General features: G+C 42.0%; 1 protein-coding gene across 2 annotated transcripts in view; it reads left to right on the top strand.

Moving 5' to 3' along the window:
- The window catches only part of BMERB1 (bMERB domain containing 1), a 48758-nt gene extending 24590 nt beyond the window's left edge, over nt 1-24168 (top strand). For both annotated transcript variants that reach the window (XM_065030507.1, XM_065030509.1), the window contains exons 3-6: nt 14667-14740; nt 17666-17780; nt 19340-19422; nt 20803-24168. In XM_065030507.1, the coding sequence (XP_064886579.1) occupies nt 14667-14740; nt 17666-17780; nt 19340-19422; nt 20803-20915 (385 nt within the window). In that variant the 3' untranslated portion in view covers nt 20916-24168. The remainder of the gene's footprint in view (nt 1-14666; nt 14741-17665; nt 17781-19339; nt 19423-20802) is intronic.
- The last annotated feature ends 428 nt before the right edge of the window (nt 24169-24596 follow it).

Here is a 24596-nt window from a genome sequence, read left to right as displayed (position 1 = left end):
CCCAGAGCTACCCAAGAGCTGTTGACCGGCTGAATGAGGAGACCCCTTCTGAGCATCCCGGTCCCCCTGAGGTGTGGCAAAGCAGGTGGGGGACAGAGGCAGCAACTGCTAGAGATGGCCTCACTTTTTTGTCTTTTTGAAGTCATGGAAAGCCAACCTTGTTGCTGCTGTCTTCAGCAAGCGGGACTGAGGTGTGTGCCGCCACCACAGACCCTCTCATTCCTTTAGCAGCTGCACACCGAGATGACCACTTCTGCAGGGCCATCCACACCCCTCTCCAGCCCAGCTGCTCCCTTCTCTGCAGCAGAATGTCCTGACTCTGTCCATTGATCTTTGAGGCAGTTCAATTCAGTTTGTTAACACCACCAAATGGAATGGTCTCTGCACTGGGACTCTATTTGCAAACCAGCCAGCAGACAGCATTGATGGTGATTTTTCAAGCCTTCCCACCTTTTAAGCCATTTACACCAGGAAAGTTCTTCACATTGGCTCATCAAGTGTGAAAGACAAACAGCCTCTCTCACTCAAGCGCCTCCAGAAGGTTCCCTTAATAGCTTTTAGGAGTCCAAGCAATTGTCTATTTGACTTTGTCGCATTCAAAAATGGTTTTTACATTTTAGTCCTGATAAGTGAGAAGCATGTTGCTAGTGATGCCCCAGTAATACTGCAGCAGCTATTCCTGACTGCCTGTATCCTGGGTAGTTTACACTGACAGAGGGCTCGGTTGCGTTGGTCTTTGATGACAAACAGCTTTTAATGACCAATAGCTTTTAATGCCCTCTTGTCGAGCTTAACAGCACAACTACAGTTACCTCAGCGGTCTAAGTTTTCTACCTGTTTAACTAAGCAAATTACATAAACTCTACTTCATAGACGAATCGTGGAACACTTTCTATGTGGCCATATTTCCTATTTTTCAGTAGTTTCCCGAAGTAATGCATTGCCAGTGGCGCAACACCAGAAGTCTGGATGTAGGTTGTGATTTTTAGTAATTGTTTTCTTCTGACGGGACTCGATTCCCCTCCGAATGACCCATACAGCCCGCTGCCTGAAACCGAGCCGCCTCAGACAGGTTTAGGGCAGAATCGACTTTGAACATGTGGCTGTTAACTGGCAGCACTACGCCTGTGCTCAGACCACTGAGCTCAAGACCAGCTTTAATGAGAGCCAGATCTCTTCAATTCTTGTGCCTGCTTTAACTTTTTGTTCTGTTGTAACAAAAAGATAAAACATACACATAGCAATGGAGAAAATGTGTGGTATGTTTGTATTTTTTCCCCCTCATGCTGTTGGCAGCAGAGTAGAAATTCTTGAGTTAAACTGGGCTTTTTTTAGTTCTTAATAAAGCATGAACACACTGAAATAATTCCATATCACTTAGACATCCAGCCACAGTTTATATCTTTAGCTACATTTTTTAAAGTAATGGTGCATTCTTCTCACTGTCTCCCTGTATGACTAATTTTTTTATTCACATGTTGCTTGATCCTAAAACTAGGACAGAGTACATTGTGGCTGTGCTTTAAAATAAATAATAATAAAAATAAAAGAAGTAGGCTAGAGGGCTTGTGCTCTGAGTGTATCATCAGCCCTAATGGTGGCCGTGGCTCCTTCCTCTTAAGGGCAGCAGCCCATCAGCTTTACTTACATACACCAGCAGCTACCACAACTCTTCACAGCACAGACACTGTATTTTAACAATATTCACACTCAAGAATAAGAATAAGAAAACAAAACCCTGCAAGCTAGACCTGTTGCTGATCAAAATCAGAGCAAGCTCTTCCCCTGTCAGAGCAGCACAGGTTTAATCCATGGAAGGAAGTTGCTCTAAGATTGCTAATTGAAATGAGTGTTTTCCTTGAAGAAAGCGCACAAAGATTGAGATGGGATGATAATAAAACTTACCGTTACGGATGTTTCAAACAGCTCTGCAACAACACGTGTTGTCTTTAACTGTTAGGTCAACATTTCCCCCCCAAAAATGCAGTAGCCATAAAATAAGGGCATCTGGCAGAGAACTGCTCCAGGTTAGCATATCAGCCAGTAAAAGAAACCAAAAGAACCCACAACACCAAAAAAAACACCAAACAAACAAACAAAAAACCAAAACCGAACAAAGCAAAAAACCAAACCCATGATTTTTTTTACCATAGTAATACTACGAGGCTCATATTCCATCTCCTCATTGAACAAAATAACACCAATGACTAATGAAGGCTGTAGGACAACAAAAGGGATAAAATGAAGTATGTTGCTCTGACGCCACTACACAAATGTGACATGACAGTACTCGCAGTTGGTAACACTTCAGGATCTAAATAAAATGTTTACTGAGCAGCTGATCACTAAAAGCTTTAGAAGTGTCACCCTGTAGGGGTGAAAGGAGGAGTGGGATGGTGAAGAAATAAAAGCCACAGACTTAATCATCAGTATGATTTTAAAGCAAGTCCTGAAGTATTTGAGAATCAGGCAGTGGGATTAAATTGAAAAATTAAAGGATTTGATAGTATTAGACTTAAGAAGTAGTAGAGAGGATTGTTCAAAAAACATACAAAACTATATGTGGTTTGTTTTTCATACATATCCAAGCAGGCTCTGTGTCTCATCAGTTAGCCTGTGTCTATCAAACATACTATTAGTTCAACAGTCCTGCACTTTCAGTTTTCAAAATTAAAAGTGAGGAAAATTTCAATTATATTTGCACAAATTTCACATACATTTCTGTGATTGAGTTAAAACATCAAAGCTTGTTTGTTTTTTTTTTTAATTTATTAATTTCCCCCCACCTCTTTGCAACAGTCACACCATGAATAAGCAAGTTGCTTTGTGCTGTACTGGATATTAAAATTACTCACGATCTTCGCTCTGTGCTACTGAAGAAAGGTTAATCTCCTCATGAAGAAATATTCCACCTCTAGAAAAAGATTTGGATGCCAAATCAACAACAGTAATTCACATGATACTGAAAGTCATTCACCAGATAAGAGACCTCACCTGCCTGCAGCTTTATGATTCTGATTAAAGAGAGGGCAGCAAAGAATTCCTTTAATAAGGGGCACAGTGTATTTTTAAAGTTTAGAGGGAGTCCTTCATAGGGGCCCTTTCCCTGCAGAGCCACAGCACACAAAATGGCCGCTATGCTGGGGCAGCTCAACTACACAACACAAAATGGCTGCTCTGTCTGTGGGGCCGCGGCCCTGACACTCACAGTCCTCTTGTGACAGATTGGAGGAATTCATTTCCTTCCCAACAAACCCTGTGTGCTCCTCTAATTGTCTGCTGGGCTGTGTGACATAGTTGGCTGTGAGCTACCAGCTAAGGCCTCAAACAACTGTTTTTCCAGCAACCAGCTCCAACGCCCCTGGCTGCAGTGGGAAGCAACGGAGCTCTGGCTCCATCCCAGGAGGTCTTCTTGAAAACCGGGGGACATTTCAATGCAGGGCTGTTAAATGCATGTGTCCTCCACCAGTCCTTCAATAAAAATAAACCCACTCGCTGCTCAGGTCACCCCAAGCGCAGCACCCAGGAGGTCGTGTGCTCCAGCCCAGACCCAACTCAGTGCAGTTTATGGGGCGCAGCTCTGAAAATTAAACTGCCTGACAGACACCTTCCAGAAACTGCACAATTCCCAAGAGGTGGACAAGTCGGGTGTGTGCTTACACACATGAAAATTATTTCAAAATTCAGAAGATGCATCTTTAAGAAGGTGTAGTAGTTTATCCACATCTCTGTAGCAGGCCCACAAATCAGGTACTGTCCACAGCCCCACAGAGCAACACATACCGGTTTTCAGTGACAGACTAAAATTTACTATTGAAGGCCAATATCTGTGTTTGCTCTTAGACAAATATCAATATTTCTGTAGTCTATCGTTGTGTTAAAGAAAATCTTCCCAAACATACAGAAAAAGTGAACATTCAGTGAGAAGAGTGGAAACAGGATTTAGCCTGTTTAAGAATGAAATACTACAAATTTTTAAGTGAAGACCACAAATATTTGTACAGTTTCAATACCTGTGATTTTTCTCTCTTTTGTACTGCTTTGTAGTCCACTGTACGTTCTTTTGTCTCTGCTTTCTGGATAAAAGTGGAAATTCCTTACTGGTATACTAAACATAATGTGAGACCTCATTTCAGTAATTAAAAACTAAGCACTTAAAGATACATTTAAACAGTATAGCTTGGTGGAACTCTGAAGTGACGCAAAGACATACAGTACGGGAAACTCCAGTTGACATGTCTGATTTTCAAATTTGTGAAGCTTCTTTATTGCAAAACACAGCTTCTTGATTTTGCCGAATGAAAGTCAATAAAATTAGATGTGTGGCAGCACGTCCTTAGCCTGTCTCCCGAAGTGTTTTGTTTTGAAAAGCAAAGGAAGCAGCTGAACTCTTCTATCTATTAAGCAGATTACATGCTATGTGCCACGGTGAAATAGTTCATCTTGTGTGTACTTTAAAAGAGGCCAGCTTTCTGAGAATTCTTGGTTTTATTTTTATCAAATCAAGGGAATAAAGCAAAATCAGCTGAAGCAACTGATTAACAGGTCATGATGTTTCTCAGACCTTTGTGCAAAGTGCAAGTCTTAGCGTTTGTAAGCCTGTCCTTTGCTCCATGCTGCTATCTCCTCCTTTAAAAAGAAAAGGAGGGCAGCTGAAGACATCTGTACTTTTCATATCCGGGAGGTCTGTACTATTTCCAGCTGAATACCTGCTTGCTATGAAGAATTACCTAAAGTTTACATGCACACAATTTTCAGATTATAAAATCAAGCCTTCCTCAATTAGGTAATACCATGATTTATGTTGTGCAATCACATTTAAGCTCGGGCAACCACAGTCACAGCAGAGCAGATGCATGCTCTGTAATGACATTATCGAATCCCGTTTTTGTCTCAAGACCCTGCCTCGGTGCCCAGGATGGGCCTTCTCATTATGCAGCAATTGTGGCTGCTTGTAGCATCTCTTCTTCTATGCTCCCAACGTAAGACGTCATTAAACTATGCCAGGAGCTGTTGTGACCATCTCCAGCCAGCCCAGGAAAGGAAAATATAGCTTAAAGTCATCATATGCTGTCTCCAGCTCTTCTGGGTTTATTTTCAGAAAGGCTGAGGACTCAGCATGTATTGATACGAAGGAGACAATATGTACAGAAAAGCCTCCGCTTATAGCTAGCTAGAATTCTCCCTCATTCGCTTCTCAGGCTTCTCTTGGCTCATTTCTTAAAATATTCTCTATAAAAGGAGTTTTGGGTCAAACTGTAAGTTTTCAGTCTGTCTCTGCTGTTAAGGAAAGCAAACATACCACTTCAGAACGTGCACGCTCTCTCGTTCTCCTGTCCCGCTTCTGTTTTTTCTTTGCTGGTGAGATAACAGACCCAGGAGCCGAGGGAGCTGCTCAGGCAGCATCCTTTTCATTGCACATTTAATGTGCTATTGCTATGGATACTTCTGTGTGGCCTCAGAAGCAGTTTAGGATTCCTGTCAGTGTGGGGCATGGAAATCTACCGTAAAAATGGGTAATGCATGTGTTAGCTCAATTTAGCTGACAGGAGACAGGCAGCAAAACCTCAGACCTCTGTATGATACAGGAACAGATCAAAACTGAAGCTCAGAATCATTTATAGTGCAAAAATCTTGCATTTTAAAATGTATTAGCACATTCTGACACAGTAAATATTAATTGTATAGGTGAGATCTTATCACCCACAGTTGCTGCCTAAGTCTATGAACAGAAAAGACGTGGAGTGCCTATAATGCAGCATTTGCCGTCATCATGAAACATATTTCCTGGCTTTCCAGGTGGAAAGCAAAACTTGAAGCCTGTTATATTGGATAACCTTGAACTAAAACTGTGGAGGAACCTCTGATGGCTGTCTCGGGAGTGGTTATTTCTGCCACGCAATTTTTTAATGTATGGGAATACAGGATATTAAATAGACCCCTTAAGTTGTCTTAGGCAGTTATTGAAAACAACTTTACTTACCTCATTAAACATGGTTTATCTGTAAAAATATTATCAATATAATGCACACAGTATTTGCTTAATGTCTGTGTGGTTATTACGTTGCTAAACTCATACTGTGAAAAAGCCAAATTCTCCTCCATATTGACTTAGCAGAATTAAAATTGGTCATTGTGCGCTCTCAGTACACACTCTTAGATGACTCCCTCTTCTCCAGAGTGCTCGTAATATCTACGCCATCCAAATTCTCCACAGATCCATTCTGGGCTTTAGACCATTTTACACTATTATGTTTGATTACTTGTAATCCCAGGAACAATTACCATTTACGTAGATAAGTTTGTTGCAGCTTGGCTTTACCGTGGTAATAAACTCATGCTAGGAGTCCCACAGCTTCATTAGCTGCCCAGAGTGCATAATTAATCCCTGGGTTTTGTTGTTGTTGGGTTTTTTGTGGGGATTTTGTTTTTTTTTTTTTGGGGGGGGTGGGAGTTTCTTGCTTCCTATCAGGCTTCCTATTTCTTTACGTGCCTTTTTAACCTCTACCTTTTTCGCACTTTGCATAAAAACCTCATAAATCTCTCTTTCACTGCTGTGACATTGATGTACCCATTGCTAGAAGTGGTAGAGGTGGGAGAGTCAGTACTAGTTATTTTATAGGGGGTTGGACATAATGGTAGGATCTCAAATTTAGGGCAAATTCATGAGGGAGAAACATTTATAGTCCATATTCCTTCTAAGGCCAATGACACATCATCAGAGGTCAGACAGGATCCTCACCTTTATGACTTTTGCAGTCTGCACAGCACATTGGTATTTTCAAGTACAAAATGGTGCATCTGCTATTTGCTTCATGCGACCGCTGCCGAGTGAAGCAGCATCCAGCTACACAAGAACTGTAGACGTGAGAGGTTAATTCCTTTGGTGATGAAAACGTTCAGTAAACCAGCTTAGAAACCTTATGTTTTAATTTAGAATGAGTGCAGTAAATCTAGTAGATTTACACAAAGTGGGAACATGAAACAGTCGCTGGCTAAACTGGGAAGGTAACACTGCACTACAAAGCTTATTACGTGGAGTGTTTCTGTTCTCAAGAGAGAAAAGGCAGCTGTGATTGCTTTGTTTGAACAAAATTCAATTTTTAATTACTTTTTCAACCAAATACGTTTATCTGTTTTTCAGGACTCACTAATATAGCGTCACCTGTGACTTCTCGGTGGCTCAGTGCCACATGTGGCAACGATGACACACAGCAAGAATGACCCCGGGCACGGGCGAGAGGGAGGGAGGGTGAAGGACCAGGTGAAAGCTGTGGCCAACGGTGTTTACTCATGGGTTACTATATATTGCCAAGCAGGTCTCCTGGATTTTCCTTTCTTGGCTAGTTTTAATTCTTTCTCTGCTACTTTTTGTTGTTGTGCTGTATATTATTGATTTTCTCTTCTCTAAGGAATTCTCTCAGGGCTGTTTATTTATATATATACAGCGTTTAGTACTTTTCTGGGAGTTTGGCACCCAGCTGTTACTAGAGTGCACCAACAGAACCAGATTTTTTTTCACTAATAGAGTTATTGTCAGTGGCTTCTGATAAGATTTATCTTCTCATGGAAAGGAGTAATATTTTTTTCCTCCTTCACAGCTCTATAGCCTTAACAATACATTATAACTTCCTGTGAATTCTTGCCTTTTTTGTCCTGATTGTATCTTGCTCTAAGGACATAGGGGGCACTCTGGGATGTTGTAGAAGAGCGTGATGACGTTTATCTTTCAATAAATACACATGTTGGGTTGTTGGCTTCGTGAGATAAGGTATGTTAGGGCCTGATGAGGGATACCCTGGCTGTCCCACTGATCCGTACTGGGGTGGGAGCCTCAGGAACACGAGGTCAGGACAGAATTGCAAAACTCCAGCCTGTGCACTTTAAGCGGGGAGTATAAATACGAATCAGCTCTCAAAGAGGAAAGAAAACTGCCTGTGTTCAGTTTGATGTCTCTGCAGACCCGTCTCCTTTGCCCTGTTTGGCAGCGAGCAATCAGCCCCAGAGGAAAAGATGACATTAAGCTTCCAGCTGCGTGGCAGTCAAAAGGCTACATTAAAATGCTCAGAAAGGAAAAATGTTTTTTTAGTGGTGTGTAATGATAAACATATCATTAGCAAAGTTCTTAATGAATTGTAGACTTGGTACCTGTTAGTTGAGATGTTTGTGTCTTAAAAAAGAAAGAAAAATGCAGAAGGAGGAATTCTCATTATTATCTCTGTTGGACAGCTAGGAAAATAATGATTTAACAGAAAATGTTTTTTTAAATAGCATTTTCTACATTGAATATATGCTATGGCTGTCAGAATTTGCTGTCAGTAGAAGAGGGAGCAGCCCTGTGTATCTTTAATCTTTTGAATTAGTCATTTTTAGGTCAGTAATTTAGCAAGGTAGATCCAAACGTAACCTTTAATCCCACACTGTTTATGTTTTCTGAGTTCTTAGCTACCTGCGGTCTGCTTTGCATGAGTGGATGGTAGAATTAATTGTCTCCCATGAGACCACGTACCCAAGCTGAAGTATTCCTGATATATAATGCATATATAGCACTCACAGTTACTGTGCCTTCCGTTTTGCGCAGCTGATCTTCCCACAGGCGAGGATGCTCTATAAGAAGGGGTAACTCCTGACCTGTGGGGTTTCAGTGCTCCCTCTCACTTGCCTCCTGCTATAAAGAGGAGAATATAGATTAGTGGTGACTCAACAGTGAACTGACAAGTCCTGAAGTGGACTCTCAGTGTTTAGTTTTATACCAGGTACCTTTTCTATTCTTTTCAGCTTTGATGTGAAACTGTTGCTCTTCTGGTTTCAAAAATAAGAAAAGGTCAAATACGGAGGCAAATTAAGAAGGAAAGTCATCATCAATTCTGCTAGAGACAATACATAGCCAAACCTAGGGCTTCCTACTTCTGCTGCCTAATAACAGAAATTAAAACTACCAGACCAGTTTAAATCAACCACGGGCATAAAGTGGCCATGTGTTCTTACATTCAGTCTTCTGGATGGTACTGCGATGGGGTTACATACTTCTGAATTTAAATTGAACTTCTCTATTGTAAGGTTTTAGACAAATGAACTTCATGAATTTTTGCCACATAGAAAAATATTCCTCTCCATACTGGGGCGTCTCGAGGAAAGCTCCTCTTGTTACTATTGAAGTTGACAGTAAAACTTGATAACTGGCAGAGGAGATGGCCAAGCTCAAGAGGATTCAACAATGTCAGTGAGAATGAAATAGACAGCTTCTTTAGACGCTATTCTGAATTTCTGTGAAATATGCCTTAAATATGATCTGCAGGGACAGAGATTCTAAAGTCCTGCCATCTTCAGTTGTCCGAAATGACAGCTGAATTACAGCCGCACTTGGCGAGTTGTGGTCCAGCGCTTCTATCCACTGTCCTTCCATCAGACACATTTATTTTAATAGTTAATTGTAGGACTTTTGATTTATAACTTGACGTGCCAAGCAGGCGGGTCAGCAATCTGTTCTCTTCATTGCCAGTTCTGAGTCTTCCAGCCCGAGTAGCACCAGGTGCTGAGCTAAATAACAAGGTGATAACTCAGATAACGTGCACTATATTCATTACACGTTGCCTGTTATTTTACAGATTTATAATTAGAAGCTTTAAAAAATGAAGGTGAATTGACAGGGACAAAATGGAGTCAAATGGAGAAGAGGGGCTTACATGAACTTCTTGTGTTCCCAGAATACTTTCACCGTTCCACATTCCCCACAGTTCCCAAAGACAGCCCCTACTGATGTCCCTCCTCAAGCTGTATTTTTACAAATCCTCAGCTTGACAACACATTATCCCCTCTGGCTATAGTAATTCTCTTTTATTTCTGCACAGCTCTTCAATCACCCAAATTTCTCCATCACTACTGGCTGTTCCTGGCTGGTGTTCAGCAGGTTCAGTGGTGACACCACCAAGATCATCTTCTTACGCCCGTATTGAGATCAGATACAGGTAATCATGTCAACTCACAGCTTCCCATGACATCTGATTCTTGGCCCATCTCCTAGACCTGCGCTACCAGAGCCTTCAGAAACTCTTAACAATTTTAAACGTTTTACTTCTGGGACAGGAATATATTAAAACAGAACTAAAAATAACCTAAGTGCTTGCAAACCCTCTTAGAAGAGAGGGTAGGGAAGCAACAAAACCACTCTACGTTCATTTTTTGGTTTCGAGCACTTCAATGCAATAACAGAAAACAAAAGCATCTCCAACCTCCTCTGACAGACGTGCCGGAGGGAGCACAGATCTGTTTCTGGCTTTGGAAGCCATCGGCAGAGGCAGCAGCTCACTAGACACGCTGAACCGCTCTGCGGGCCCTGAAATCAATGAAAAAGGTATTTGATGCTTTTGTACCTGTTATTAATAGATCTTACTCTCAGATCTTAAGCATCCAACAGATTTGTTGGCCATCTCTTTTTCCTTGGCTGACCCCTAACGTGAGAGTTTAGTGATTTCCCTACTGCCTTTTACTTTTTGCTTTTTTTTTCCATCCATGCTCTAGATGGTACCTGGCTATTACCCTGGGGAATTTAGCTTTCTTCCTCAGCTGAAAACAGAAAAAATTAACTGTTACAGAATAATTCCTATGGAAACAAAACACAGCACTTCTGTGTCCAGTGCAGAGTGTTTCTTTTCCAAGCCCTGCCTGCCGTTATCCCCGCAGCCACCAGCCCAGCAGCAGCTCTGCTCCCGTTTCCCCGCTCCCCCTCGCTCCAGATGGTGCTCGGTCGAGGTGACTCACGCTGTCACCTCACTGGTGGCTCTCACGGGGATGACGGTGCTCAGAGCGTCCTCCTCCCGGTAACCGGACCGCAGAAACACGCACTTGGGCTGAGTCACTGAGCCACATCACCGCCGGCTCTTCCGACCCACTTATTTTCCCGTCATTTTGTGACATGTTTAGAAAATCTTCTGCTCACGCTGTTTATTCATTATGAGCTATTTTATCTTTTTTGGGGGGCAAACAGAGAGTCTGCTTTTAGGTTTTGATGATATAGCTTGAAATTCCAAGAGAGAACAGAATAATACGTGCTTATGTGATATCTCCAAGCACACAGAAGGCTTCCTGCAATAAGCCATCAAGAAGCAGCAAAGCAGAATTGCAGACTGCATCAGGAACACATGAAAACACTGCGAATTCATCTCTATCTCAATACTATTGCAATTACTCCAGGAATGGATTTGGACTCTTAATAAGAGGAATGTTTTATCATACTCCTAACTCATGTGTTTAAGATTGCTGGGCAGACATTTAAAGCTCAGCTTGGAGGGAAAAACTGACATATTGTAGCTGCTCTTTGCTTTACTAATGTTTTTTCTACAACATCAAAAATTGTTTTGCAGGGACTGGAAAGAATGTGCTATCTATTCCAGAGAATGGGGAGGTTAGCGAAGGTTGGTTGTGTATCACAGGTTTTAAGCAGATGCCTGGAGCAGCTTTGCAGGTAACAAAGAGGCTGGGAGGGCGGCATCTCAGCGCCCTAGGCCATGGATATAGGGAAAAGCCACTGCATTCCACCCAGACCTGGCTGTGCTGCTCCCCTTCAAGAAGAGCACTGGCTGCCCAGAGAACATCACAGTGCTCTTAAATAAGCTGGAGAACACTCTGTGTAACTTCTCCTCTTGTGCTCTGATAGATTTGACTCACAAATAGGAGAGAACGTGCTGCCGAATCGGGCTCAGCATGTTTCTCCAGCTTCTCTGCAGAAGGTTAGGGGACCCAAAGGAGTTCTGTTTTCTCCACTCTGCAGATTCCTGCTCTCTTTAAGATTCCCAAGAGCTCTTTTTACTTCCTGAAGAGGTCTGATGGTAACACAAGCTCTCCAGCTTCCAAATGAGAAATCCACTAGGATGTGCTTTTCTTTCAGAAGCAGCATGGACTTCTCCAGGGCCTCCTGTAGCTGCTTGCACCCAAGAACCAGAGCACAAGGGAAGGAAGGTTCATGGTACCAGTACAGATTGAATGGCCTTCCAAGAGCTCCTTTCCCAGGAGTTCCTCCTCTTCCCTTTGCTTTGAGGGCAACATGATAACTCTCGCTCAGGACAGCAGTTGTTTGCCCTACATTCAGTATTATGTGCTTTATCATTACAAGCAATTCTACCTAGTGCTTTCGTTAAGTCAGACAGGTGAAGCCTTCACGTGGTTTTTATGACTATGGCCCATAGCCGTTTTTTAGTCATTTAACCGTCTTTTTTGAATTGTGTTTTTTCCTAACACAAAGGCTGTTTGACACAGATGGGAGGAAAGATGTTCCATGTGCCTAAGGGGATTGTTACAGATGGTGGGTTTAGTCTTTGTCCATCATCAAAACACACCAGCATACAGAGCTGTGACTTCAGAGGGTTCAGCTGGCTTATGACTTTGGGAATTCAGATTGTCACAGAAACTGTTACAGCCCTTAAGTGCTTGGCCACATATTTACTTCTCTCCTGGGAGTTACAAAGCAGTACCTTTGCCACAAAGGGAGCATAGGGGCCATAGGGACTACTGAACATCAGTCATCTTGCTCACTTGGAACATACTGCCAATGATATTTTAAATTCCTGAAAATCCTGAGGAGAGCAGTGACCTGAGCTTTTGGGAGTTCCCTGAGCAGGGATACAGTGAAGTGTTTTAATTAGGATACCTTTGAGATCTTCCCAGAATGAAGCCAAACCTTCCCAATACAGAAGAATATCCTCTCTCCCTATGCCATGGACATCACTTTTGCAGAAACTCACTTCTTTTCACTATTTGGGAGTCTGGCCTCTAGATATCATTTGAATAGAGCAGTTAAATACTGAACACTTCTCACCAAGAAACTGTCATCTTCCTTAACCATGGTCATTTTCCTCAAATATATTAATTCTCATATTAACACTGCATGAACATTGAATGGATAAGGAGTTCTGAGGCTTGCTGACATCCCAGCACATTTTGAATATTGATTCTCTTGAGGGAGCAGTGTTTAAGACTGTTAATTGGTAAAAGTAATTTCAGTACCATTTAGCATGATGGATCTCCAGAGTAAAACAGGCTTTGCTTGTGATCAGCATGAATAATACGGGGAGCCCAAGTAAGAATAATCATCAATATAAATGTCTCTGCCTCCAAATGTCCTGAACACACAGCACAGAACCAGGGCCAGCCCCAAGGGCAGCACACTGAGCTTCCCAATAAATGTCTTACACAACAGATGGATGGAGAGCAGATCCCCAGCAGAGGTGACAGTGGCACCTAAACAAGAAATCAGCAATAAGGATCATTATCAGAGGTATTTCACTGTCATATTTTGGGAAGAGAGAAGTAAAAAGGCAGCAGGAATAGCTGTCATAACATGATGAAAGTAGGGAAACAGGCAAGATGGAGTTAACTAAAGCAGCAAATAATAAAGGGATTGACATGTTTTAATAACACGAGCAAAGCAGCGGAAGGGCAGCTCCCTGTGGAGACCCACGTTCCCTGCTGAGGCGGCAGGGAGAATGAAAGCTCTTTGGTTGTGATTAAAATAATATTTGTGTGAGAAACACCTGCTTTTTCTACTCCTCACTTATTGATGACTGCATCATCCTTTGTGCTCTCACACACCCAAATCTCTTGTGTTTCCTCTCTGGAAACACCCCTGCGACAACCCCTGTTCTGACAGCGTTTGAGGTGCTTGGGCAACAGGCAATCCACCCTCAGGCACAGGGCTATGAAACAAGGACTCTGAGATCTGGGGACAAGGGTCCTGTTAGCGACATCCAAGCTGAATAATGTACAAATGATCACAAAGGCTGAATTTTGTATTCTTCAGGGTGTGATTTCAAAATGCTCCAGCCCTCAGAACCAACACCTGAGTCATGGCAGCCAATACAGCTGAGACACTAAAATAAAACATTTGCCAGGAAGCTAATACTGAAGTTTGCTCCCTTGCAGGGCAATAATCCAGCATGGTAGCGTGCAGGATAGGCAGCAGTTCCTATGAGAACTGAAGGTGCAGTTTCTGCTAATGTTACAGAATTTTTTCAGCTCTCTTCTGTGTCTTAACATTAATGGGCTTTCTGCACACATCAAGGATTTTAAGCACTCACATCAATGATGGAAGACACTGACCCAGGCACAAGACCCCAAAATGGTTTGATGCCAAATTATGACAGTTTCCAGATCTTTGGTATCAAGGCTAAGCTATCAGTAAAGTCAAAGACAATTAGGAGTGCAATATAAACCTTGTCTTGGCTGTGCCAAATAACGTATTGGCTTCTGCTGTGCCTTCCCAGGGTCACTTATTCTCACCTTTGCTCTTTCCCCAAGCAGAACCTGTTGCTGCAGTATCTGCAATACAGCACACCTGCTTTTTAACGACTAAGTACACAGATGCTCATTACTGAACGTCACCAAACATTCTGGAAAGCAAAAGGCAGTGACTGATGTGACCTATACACAAATCAGATCCCAGTCAGACAAGTAATCAAGGGCTCAGACATTTAGTGTTAAATACCTCTTGGTATCTGATAAAAATTGGTTAATGAACAGCATCAGTATCCAGGTTTAAAGCTCAGCATCTCAAGCTGCCGCGCAGGCTGCCAGCCCACGACACGGTTGCGTCGTCAGATGAGATCTGGCCGATCCCATCAATGTGGGATGGAGTTTGTACATCTCTGACCGGGCATTTTCTGTTTCCGCAGGATGGATGACATCCAGCTGTGCAAAGACATCATGAACCTTAAGAAAGAGCTGCAGAGTTTGGTAGCAATCCCAGGTAATGGCTCACTCCAACCCAATATTAGGAAAATGGTGGGGATGGGGTCAGGAACACACCTCTGCCCTAACAGTCAGAAATCTGCCCCCAAGGCAGAGTTTCATCTCTTTCTTCTAGTCCTTTTTCTTCCTGTTTTCCTTCCCATCTTTAGTCTCCTGGTCTCTAAATTTCTCTTCATGCTGTATTTCCCTGATCCCTGGGCAGCAACCTGCAAATATCACTGAAACAAGGCGCACGTTCCTTAGTTCTTGTACTCCCTTGAAAACCTCAGGGGAAGCAGGTGGCACAGAGTCTGTCGGGTAAAAAAGACAGAGCTGAGATACCCAAGACAGAGGGGAGAACGGAGAGGGATTTACAACCATCACTGTGAATGTGATTGGTCTTTTCCTAGACGTACCAATTCATTGTCGTAGATGTATCTGCCTTCTAGACTAAAGTAAAATGGCTTTCTACAAGGAGCAAGGGACAAGTGTCTTAATTCTCTGCAGTTCACCACTCTAATGAGGAATGGAGTTGTGGGCAGTTTTGCAGTCCTTAACTCCAAACTCCAGCTGGAAACAAGGTGGAAATTTGCTTCATTACAGCTTTGCTGGTTTGGGTCACCCACAGCAGCCCTGCTCTGGTCAGGAAAAGAGTACAGACAGATCCTGCAAACACTCAGCAACTGCTCTGGGCCATTTACACCAAATATTACTGCATGGCCTCTAGCACCCTTCAGAAATGATTTGCTGCTGCCTAATTATTAAGGACAAGTCTTTCTTCTCCTTTGGTTATCCTCATTTCCACCCCCCATTCCCCCATTTTATCATACAACTTGCTCCCCAGAAAGGAGAGAGCAGGTCACTCATGAACTAGGAATCCCATCTACAATAGGCCACATATTCTTGTACAAGAGCTTTTCCACTTTTCTTCACACCCAACAAAAGTGGATTCAATCTTATTTCTTTCTTTGCACTTCTTAGTTACTTAGAGGTCACATTTTTAATTTCTAATAACACTATTGGTACATTATTGGTTTAAGTGGTATGGAAAGGATTATGAATCGTAGAAGATACAGGGAATGATTCCCCTTGCCTCACCTCCCCTAGTCTGCAGCTTTCCTACCCAGACTTCCAACTTACAGTTAGAGTTGAGCAGTTTTCATTTTTTGGTTTTTTTGTTTGTTTGTTTTGTTTTTTGTTTCGTTTGGGTTTTTTGCTTGTTTGTTTTTTGTTTTAACATTTTAGAAACTATTTTGCAATCACAAAGATTTGAGCAGAGATACACAGGTAGCAGTTCCCCCTCAGCACTTTGCAAATCTCAGACTTCAGAACTGTAAGTTTGCACAGTTCCAGCAGCACCACCTTTTGGCAAACTCAGAATCACACAGAACCCCAGAGTGTCAGGGGTTGAAGGGCCCTGGAAAGCTCATCCAGTGCAATCCCCCCATGGAGCAGGAACACCCAGATGAGGTTACACAGGAAGGTGTCCAGGCGGGTTGGAATGTCTGCACAGAAGGAGACTCCACAACCTCCCTGGGCAGCCTGGGCCAGGCTCTGCCACCCTCACCCCGAACAAGTTTCTTCTCATCTTTCAGTGGAACCTCCTGTGTTCCAGTTTGCACCCATTGCCCCTTGTCCTGTCACTGGTTGTCACCAGAAGAGCCTGGCTCCATCCTCCTGACACTCCCCCTTTCCATCTTGATCCCCAGGAATGAGTCCCCCCTCAGTCTCCTCTTGTCCAGCTCCAGAGCCCCAGCTCCCTCAGCCTTTCCTCACACGGGAGATGCTCCACTCCCTTCAGCATCTTTGCCCTAACTCACATGAAGAAAAATTTTGTCTCAAAGACAAAGGAGCTGCTGCGTTTACACAGAACTAAGTGTGAACCCAGAAAAACAGCTTCCAGAACTGGGTTCATTCATAACATTTATCATCATTTCCCTGTTAGCATATGGATTTGTATAGATACCTGCTCCTTGGTTTCAGTATTTTCTAAGCATTCTTTTTTCTATGCTGCATATTCAGCATTAATCACAGGAATTCTCCATAGGTAATGATGTAGAAGTCTTGAAGTCTTCATAGCAGTCAATAACCACCTTTATCATTTCTAAAAGATATAACACAGAAAATACATCCCAGACAAAGCAGCCTTATGTTATATTACAAATTATTTCCTCTTCCAAACCATAATTTTAAATTCTCCAAGGAGTATGACTTTGTGATTGACTTACAGAATTTCATTGTCTCAAATATTTTCAAGGTGCTTTTATCTCACCAAGAAATGGCTTTATTGCAGAAATTCCCAGCAGTAAGTGTCCTGAAGCCTATAACTCAAAATTCAGCTGTATTAAGTAGTTGTTTTCAAACATCTGATTTATTTAGCCGTTTAAAATGTAAGTTCAATCAGCAGACATCACATAGCTCAGATGCATCAGACTGCAGGCAGCTTGCCCTTCTTGCAACTCTCTAAATGCAGTTCTACTGCTCAAAACCAAAATTATTGATTTAATGCAATGTGTTTTCTCAGGTACTCAAAATTTCAGCTTCTTGAGGAAATACAGGGGCCGGGATTTGCCTCTGGCTCTCTCCTCTCTGCTCCACTTGCCATGTTTAAGGTTTGTCTTAACTACATTTGCTTTATAACCTTGATCTACAGCTCTAACACCTCACATTCTGGAGTTCTAGTTTGTGACTGGCACATCTTTTATGTCGCAAAAATGGTTGTTTACAGACAACCTCGTCATTACAGAACAGCCAGTTATATCATATGTTAATTATTCAGATTTTTGAAGAATGAGGAAAATAAACCTTTTCATTTATTTTTGATACAGGTCTGAAGAACCATTGACACCAATCAGCAATTCATTCTTAGACATCTGCAGTGTCCCCCCAGCCCCACCCCGCTGCCTAAAATCCACAGTAATGGTTTCTCTTTGTTTTTGACCAGAAAAAGAAAAGACAAAGATGGAGAAACAAAGAGAGGACGAACTGATCCAGAAGATCCATAGACTGGTACAAAAAAGAGATTTTCTTGTAGATGATGCAGAGGTGGAGAGATTACGGTAAGAACTAAAAGCAACTGAACTTATTAGTGAGATTTCACAAGTCTGAATGTCACAATGGAGTGACAAAATTTACATCGACATGAGAGAGAATTGGTCCTTTAAAACGACTTAGTTAAAAGCCTCCTTCCAGTTCCATAGGCAAAACATTAGATCACTGCTGTGGCTGTTTAACCCATTAGTGATTCAGTTTTCTGTTGACTACAGCGAAGTTTGGTCTCTTACTTTCCTACCAGAAAACATCTGGGCATTTACCATTAAAAAGAGAAGGATTTTTGCTGCTGCCAGAGGACCCACTTGGCATGAGAAGTACACACAAAATGGAATTCTGCAATGGGCATTTTTACAGACATCCAAAACCTGCCTTTTTAAAATAAAATATTTACATGGTTGGTTTTATTACTATTCTCACCCTGCCATAGCAAAAAAAGTGAGAATGCAATCACTAACAGGTCTACCTCACCTAAAGCATAAACGAGCTTAGAATGGTTTCATGTCTGTATCTTAGCTCAGAGTTGCTGAGAAACCTTCCTCCAAAGTTCATTTCCAGCTGTTGCACCGAGATCCTAACACTCACAAGTAGGCAGAGTTCTGCTGGTACTTCCCTTGGCTCTTTTAACAGGAAAGATTGGAGGCTCATCAGCCCATTCATCCTAAAGGACAATATCTCTTCCAACACATTGAAATTCTCAGCAAGCGAGGGACAGAGCTCAGAGCCCTCAGCAGAGTCAGCAGCTGACAGGGAGCCCGAGCTGCTCTCAGTCCTGGGCTCTCCAACGCTGGTTGGATGTGCAAATCACAAAAACCTCGTCAGCAGCCAGACGATAATTGTAGGCTACTGAGAACGTGCTGCTGTGCGCCACACAGATGGGAATACATTAGCGTCAACTCACATTGGCAGGAAAACCGGAGGCTTGTCTTTCAAACTCTTGATAACAAAATCTGCTTTTCCTCTCAACCGAGAGCATCAGTGTGCTCATTGTTAATGGTTAAATAACAAAACAGCAGAGAAACTGGCTGGAAATATCATTAAAAGATACAATAAAGGGTTGCAACGCCATCTTTTCATTTTGGGCCTAAGGCTCTTATGTTCAGGCGAAGAAAAAGGTACTTGGTTCGATAAACACTAACAGCAGAAAACCGTGAGATCCGGTCTTTTGGCTGAGCAGGCCTTTAAATATAAGGCGCACAATAACACCCATTTGTATCCTCTGCTTTCCTTTGCAGACGAACCATGGCAAAGCACTTGTGAGACCAGCTTCAAATAGGGGACACATTATTGTTTAAATCCACTGATGAGTCAAGATAACAAACCCAACAGTATCAGAGACAAGTAAAGAACCTTGGGGAAGAATATCTCTAAATTCTACAAGAAGTTTGTTTTCATTTAGGCAAAACTTTGCTCTCTAATAAGCAGGAAAATTAAGTGTTTTTAACAAGAACAAAGTAGTGAATTGTTGACTAGTGACTTGATCCTAGCTACTCTAGCTTTGTTGTCCTGTTTAGAGAGCAAGCATTGTTATTCCTGTAACAGATTTATTTTCCTTTTTCCCCACCAGCGAGAAAGAAGAAGACAAAGAGATGGCTGAATTCCTTCGCACCAAGTTAAAACCCTTAGACAAAGCAACACAGTCTCCTACCAGTGAGTTCCTAAACATCCAGAGAAAACAAAACAAAACACACACCACAAAAAGGAAAAACTCCAAAGACAACCAAATGAAAGAGCATTTTCCAAGGCCACGCTGGGTTAATCTCGCTGGATCACCCTGAGACAAGAGAGTGCGTCAGTAATTGCTGGGCACTTTGAATTCACGTGCCCTGTTGCACCTTAAAACTAAATCCAAGTAATCCGTGGACACTTGAAATTTGCTTTGTACGTTTTAAATATTTGAAGTACATCTGAATATACATATTGCCACAACCTGCTTTTGTAAGCAACTGGATTTATTTTTGCCTATATTTTCCTACCTGATTCTGCAAAAATAACCAGGAATAATCTCTTAACATGTATGCTAGGATATCTGGAGCTAAGTTGGCCTGTTTTACTGCAAGGAAGATGGAGACTAGAGAATAGAGAAAACACCGTAATCTTCAACAGCCACCCCAAATTTCTTACATGTTACCAACATAAATAGGTTTTTTCTATCGCCTCAACTCACAGACAGAACTGCACACACACTGATTTGTCAGAAACTAAGCAGGTTACATGATCCCTTGGAAGCTTTTATCTGTGGTTTTCAAACTCAACAGTCACAGCATGAGCTCTAAAAGTTACCAGGCTGTTGTGACCTGTCTCTGAGCTCTGAGGCAGGGACACGATCCAGTGAGAGCAGTGCCCTTCTTACAAATTGAATTTGATCCACCAGCTCAAGAGGTTTGTATCCAAACTCACCACCATTTTGCACAGATCTTGCTAAAGAGTTTCCAGATGGATGTGGAATGACTGAAGTTAGAGGTTGACAGAGACATTTTAAGATGCATCAGGAATTATTTATACCCTTTTAGTCACAGCAAACACGACTCATCATCTCCCTTGTTAGTTTACTTCCTATGTCATTGTTTTCCACACAATGTTAGAGATAAATTAAAACCTACCTTTATGTTGTTCTCCTAATAATGACATCCAAGTTGATGAGAGAATAAACTCTAGCGATACTGTTGTTCTTCAGCTCCTTAGCAGTTGGGGTGTCAATGCAGTAAGATGACTTTCTGTGAAAGGACCCGTTATCTGACCCCATGGCTGTGACCAGGGACTCCTAGATTGAACAAGATGGGATCAGTTTACCCTCCCATTGAGATGTCTGGATTCTTCAGCCCCTCTTAACCCCCTGCCCTGAAGAGAGAAGTTTGAATGCATATACCAGCTTGGTTACTAACAGAGTGGTAGATGTGTTATTCAAACAAGAGTTTAAAAATCCCGGGGGAGGAGGGTGGGGAAAGCTTGCATTCTTTAAGCCACAAGTAGGAAGAAAGAGTTTGGGCAGCTCTTGGTTTTAATGGTGTCCTGTTTTGAACGTTGCAGGCAGCCCAGCAGAAAAGAAGGCAGAACCTCCTCCAAGCAAGCCCACCATCGCCAAGGCGGGATTGGCCATTATCAAGGATTGTTGTGGGGCCACACAATGCAACATCATGTAGCCCAGGGCTACTGCATTTGTCTTTTCAAATGTTTTCATTGAATGGAACTGGAGGGTGAGGGGAACTAACAGCGTCCTGCTGACAGAATCCAGAGCAACTGGTACCACAGTAATGGGTGGAATGTACAACGGCAGGTTCTTCACTGTTGCATGGATCACTCAACACGCATGCCTAAAAACAAAAGAAACCTATATAGTGGCTGTCCAGTGACCAGAAAAGATCTGTAGTAGAGGCAACAAAAACACCCCAGTGATAAACATGAAACGAGGATATATTTCATCCAGTAAGGTGTGACAAGAGCAATTCAAATAGGTCACCACTTTGTAAGAAGTTTTTGTACACTTTTCCCCCTTGACAAACAGCACTCTGCAATTGCTGGAATGTCCCATTTTGGCTACTTTTCAAAACGAAAGCTGCAAATAGCAATGCTGTAGATAGCGCAACTGATAGACGAAGCAACTTTAGGATAACTGATGTTGCATACAAAATACTTCCCAAACTCCTGTGATGTTCAACTACTCTGATGTGCAGTTTGACTCCTAATTCTTCCTAAGAATGAGGATCAGTGACAAGGATGCTGCAAGTAAATAGATTTTTATATCCCATATGATTTCTGAATTAAGTCAAACGAATACTATTTGCACCAGGGAATCTCTGGTGAAGCTTCAGCAAGCACAGCTGCAGCAATTGGCAAATAGATGGTGTAGCACAAAGGGGCATCGTTTCTTTTGTAGATCTCCACCTCACATGGAGTCCAAGAAATAATCACTCAGAGTTTTGTCCGCTCTCTGAAGTTACATGCAGTATGAAATTATGTATCGCTGGGAGGAGAGTAGAAGACAAAACTTAATATTTAAAGAATGCTTCAAACAACTGTTAAAGGCATATTTTGTGGCCATAATACAAACTAGCAAGTGTAGGAAGACACCAGCCACCCAAGACAAATTGACTACAAGATAAATGTATAATACAGAAGTAGGTATTTGTGATAAGAAGATCACATTCTACACAAATGGGTTTAAAATTGAGGGAAATACAGAAAGACTTACCTGTGTTTCACCATTAAATGTGTTTCTGGTCTCTATGCAGATTAAACCTTGTGGAATCTAATATCTTTATATTAGCTGTCAGTAGCTGGCTTGTCTGTGTGATGGTATTCCATATAAGTGTACTGTGATAGGTGTAAATAGTGAAATAAACTTACATGGATCTAATGTGAAAATCTCAGGCTTAGAAGTAACAAACAGATAGCAAAAAGTTCCTGAAATAAAGTGTTTCAAGAGGAACTTCCATGTTGTGAAGGCAGCTAAGTGAAGTGTGCACTTATATACAAAGGAACCACAGTTACAGGAAAGGAGAAAGAAATAAACAGCAGTTAATCAAAAAAGGATAAACAGTAATATTTTTTAGAGTAAGAAAGTATCTTATTAAGGTTCAAGGAGATACTATCTAAAGTAACTCAGACTATTCGTGTACAAATAAAACTTAATCCCCAACGTCAGACTGATTCGATGAATTACTGCATCTCCAGAGTAATTTGTTTCAGAACTTGACGCTCACTTGAGACAAAGAGCCTTCATCACTAAGTTCCTTAATAATCAAGGAGAGAAAACAACACAAAATGGTTTTGGGTAAGACATGAAGCACTTAAGTTACATCAACCAAAGAAGGAGGAAAGAGGACAAAACATATGCAAAGGCTGAATAATTATATAAAATTATTGCATCTGTGGTCATACAACATCCCATTAAGCTCTGCAGCTGTTAATACCTGCTGTATCTGGTACAGGTTGGACTCCATACGGCACCTGTGTACATTAACTGAGGTATGGGGAAAACTGCTTTGCAGGGAGTACACACACTGGAGGGGGAAAAACACCCACTGGCTTCTGGAAGATTTAGCAGCCTCTTGAATTTGCTGGTATCTAATTAAGACATCAGGAATTACCAGTATTGTAAGACAAGAGGTAGCTGTTCAGTGCCATTAACAAAGACAAATGCAAGTTAAGGAAAAAACTCACTAGTGAAGCACCAAACTTAAAGCCTTTGGAGGATCATCTGTTAAAACTGCATATTGTGAACACCGATACCAAGTCCTGAAGGACTTGGCAAACAGCTGTTGTACGGCAAGAGGTGACTTACACACATTAACGCTTCAGCCAGGCTGTGGTGATGGTTGGGGTGCTCCCTGCGTGCTGCACGGCATCTACAGCCCCTTGGGAAGAAAAGGGATATCAGTAGAGCGTAGGTTTGTATGAAAAATCCATTAACAGGAAAAGGAGCCAGACATTTCTGGGATCTAACACTCATGACCAGGCCACAGAGCCCCCTCCCTTAATTAAAAGGAACACACCTTAAGGGTGAATATGTAAATTCACATACAGCACCACTGTAGCCAGTGCCCCAAAGGGACTGGAACTACAGGTGTGTTAGTGTGAGAGAACTTCATTTTCAGAAGTTCTGGCTTGGCTGAGCTGAAAAGTTTTTGCGTGAGTTTGTTTTGTTTCAATTATCAAATGCTTCCCTTCTGTTGTTACTTGGGCGGGTTGAGGCGCTTGCCTGCAGTGCCCCAGTGGTTCCTTTGGAAGGGAGTCAGTGGTGCTGCTTAGCCATAAAATCCTGGATTGTTTGGACTGTGAGGTCAGATTCTCCCCTGTGTTCAACACTGTGTACAGTGCTGTTCAGACACAGCAGAACCCTAATGGCTTCCTTCAAATGTAAGGGCTGTAATTAAACAAATTAAGAAAGAATTAAGTGTGTAAAAATCTTGGGCCTTTAAAGATCAGACTAAACCACAGAGTATTTGCAAGGGCTTAAACTTCCGTGATGCCATAAACATAACACATTATGTCATCCCCATACATAAAATCAGCAGAAAATCAGACATGCATCCTTAGGTGACCATGTTGAGAGCTGATTTTTAGCTGTTACCACCTGCAAAAGAGGGACATTGGTTGACCAAAGCACCCAAAAATCTCTTCTGGAAATCCTGGCTGTTTATCACAAAGAAGGCGTCAGAAAAAGAAGAAAAATTAAGATGGATTTGACATACTGTTTCCTCAATGAACTGCTAAACATGGTTGTATTCAGGAAAGGATCTTGGTCTACTGAGCAAAATAAAAGTGCTGAGGTGCTATTTGTACTCATCTCCAATTCGACCAGCAAACGGTTCTATTGTACCTTCCCCTAGACTTACTGAATCTCTTCAAAGTTAAACGTATTTCCAAATAAATTAAGCTGCTGTGTTCAACTAAGTATCTGTTTCTTCTTGTTACTGAAGGAAACTGGTGGAGTGGGATGCACTTACCATGCTGCTATATTTTTCAAAAACAGTAGGATGATTATTCTGCAAGAAAGGACTAATTTGATAAATTAGTGATGCTACTGAAATAAAGGGGTTTATCTCACTAAAAAACCCACAGGTGGGGCAGCTTCTGTCTAGCTTGTCGCTACTGTGCGACCTCTCCTCGGTGTTCCTGCTCCAGCAGGGGGATTGGACTGGATGATCTTTTGAGGTCCCTTCCAATCCCAAACATACTGTGATACTGTGATACTGTGTGTGATACTTACAGCCCAACTGGGCAAGCGCTCAGGGAAACAACCAACCCTGTCACCAGCAACAAGCCAAACAAGGAAAAACAAAAACTCTTTCTCTGATAGGCATTCTAGAGACAAGGCAGCT

Source organism: Columba livia, chromosome 15 (assembly GCF_036013475.1).
Source record: "Columba livia isolate bColLiv1 breed racing homer chromosome 15, bColLiv1.pat.W.v2, whole genome shotgun sequence".
In the NCBI taxonomy this organism is placed as follows: Eukaryota; Metazoa; Chordata; class Aves; order Columbiformes; family Columbidae; genus Columba; species Columba livia.
This window is presented reverse-complemented; position numbering and strand designations above follow the sequence as displayed.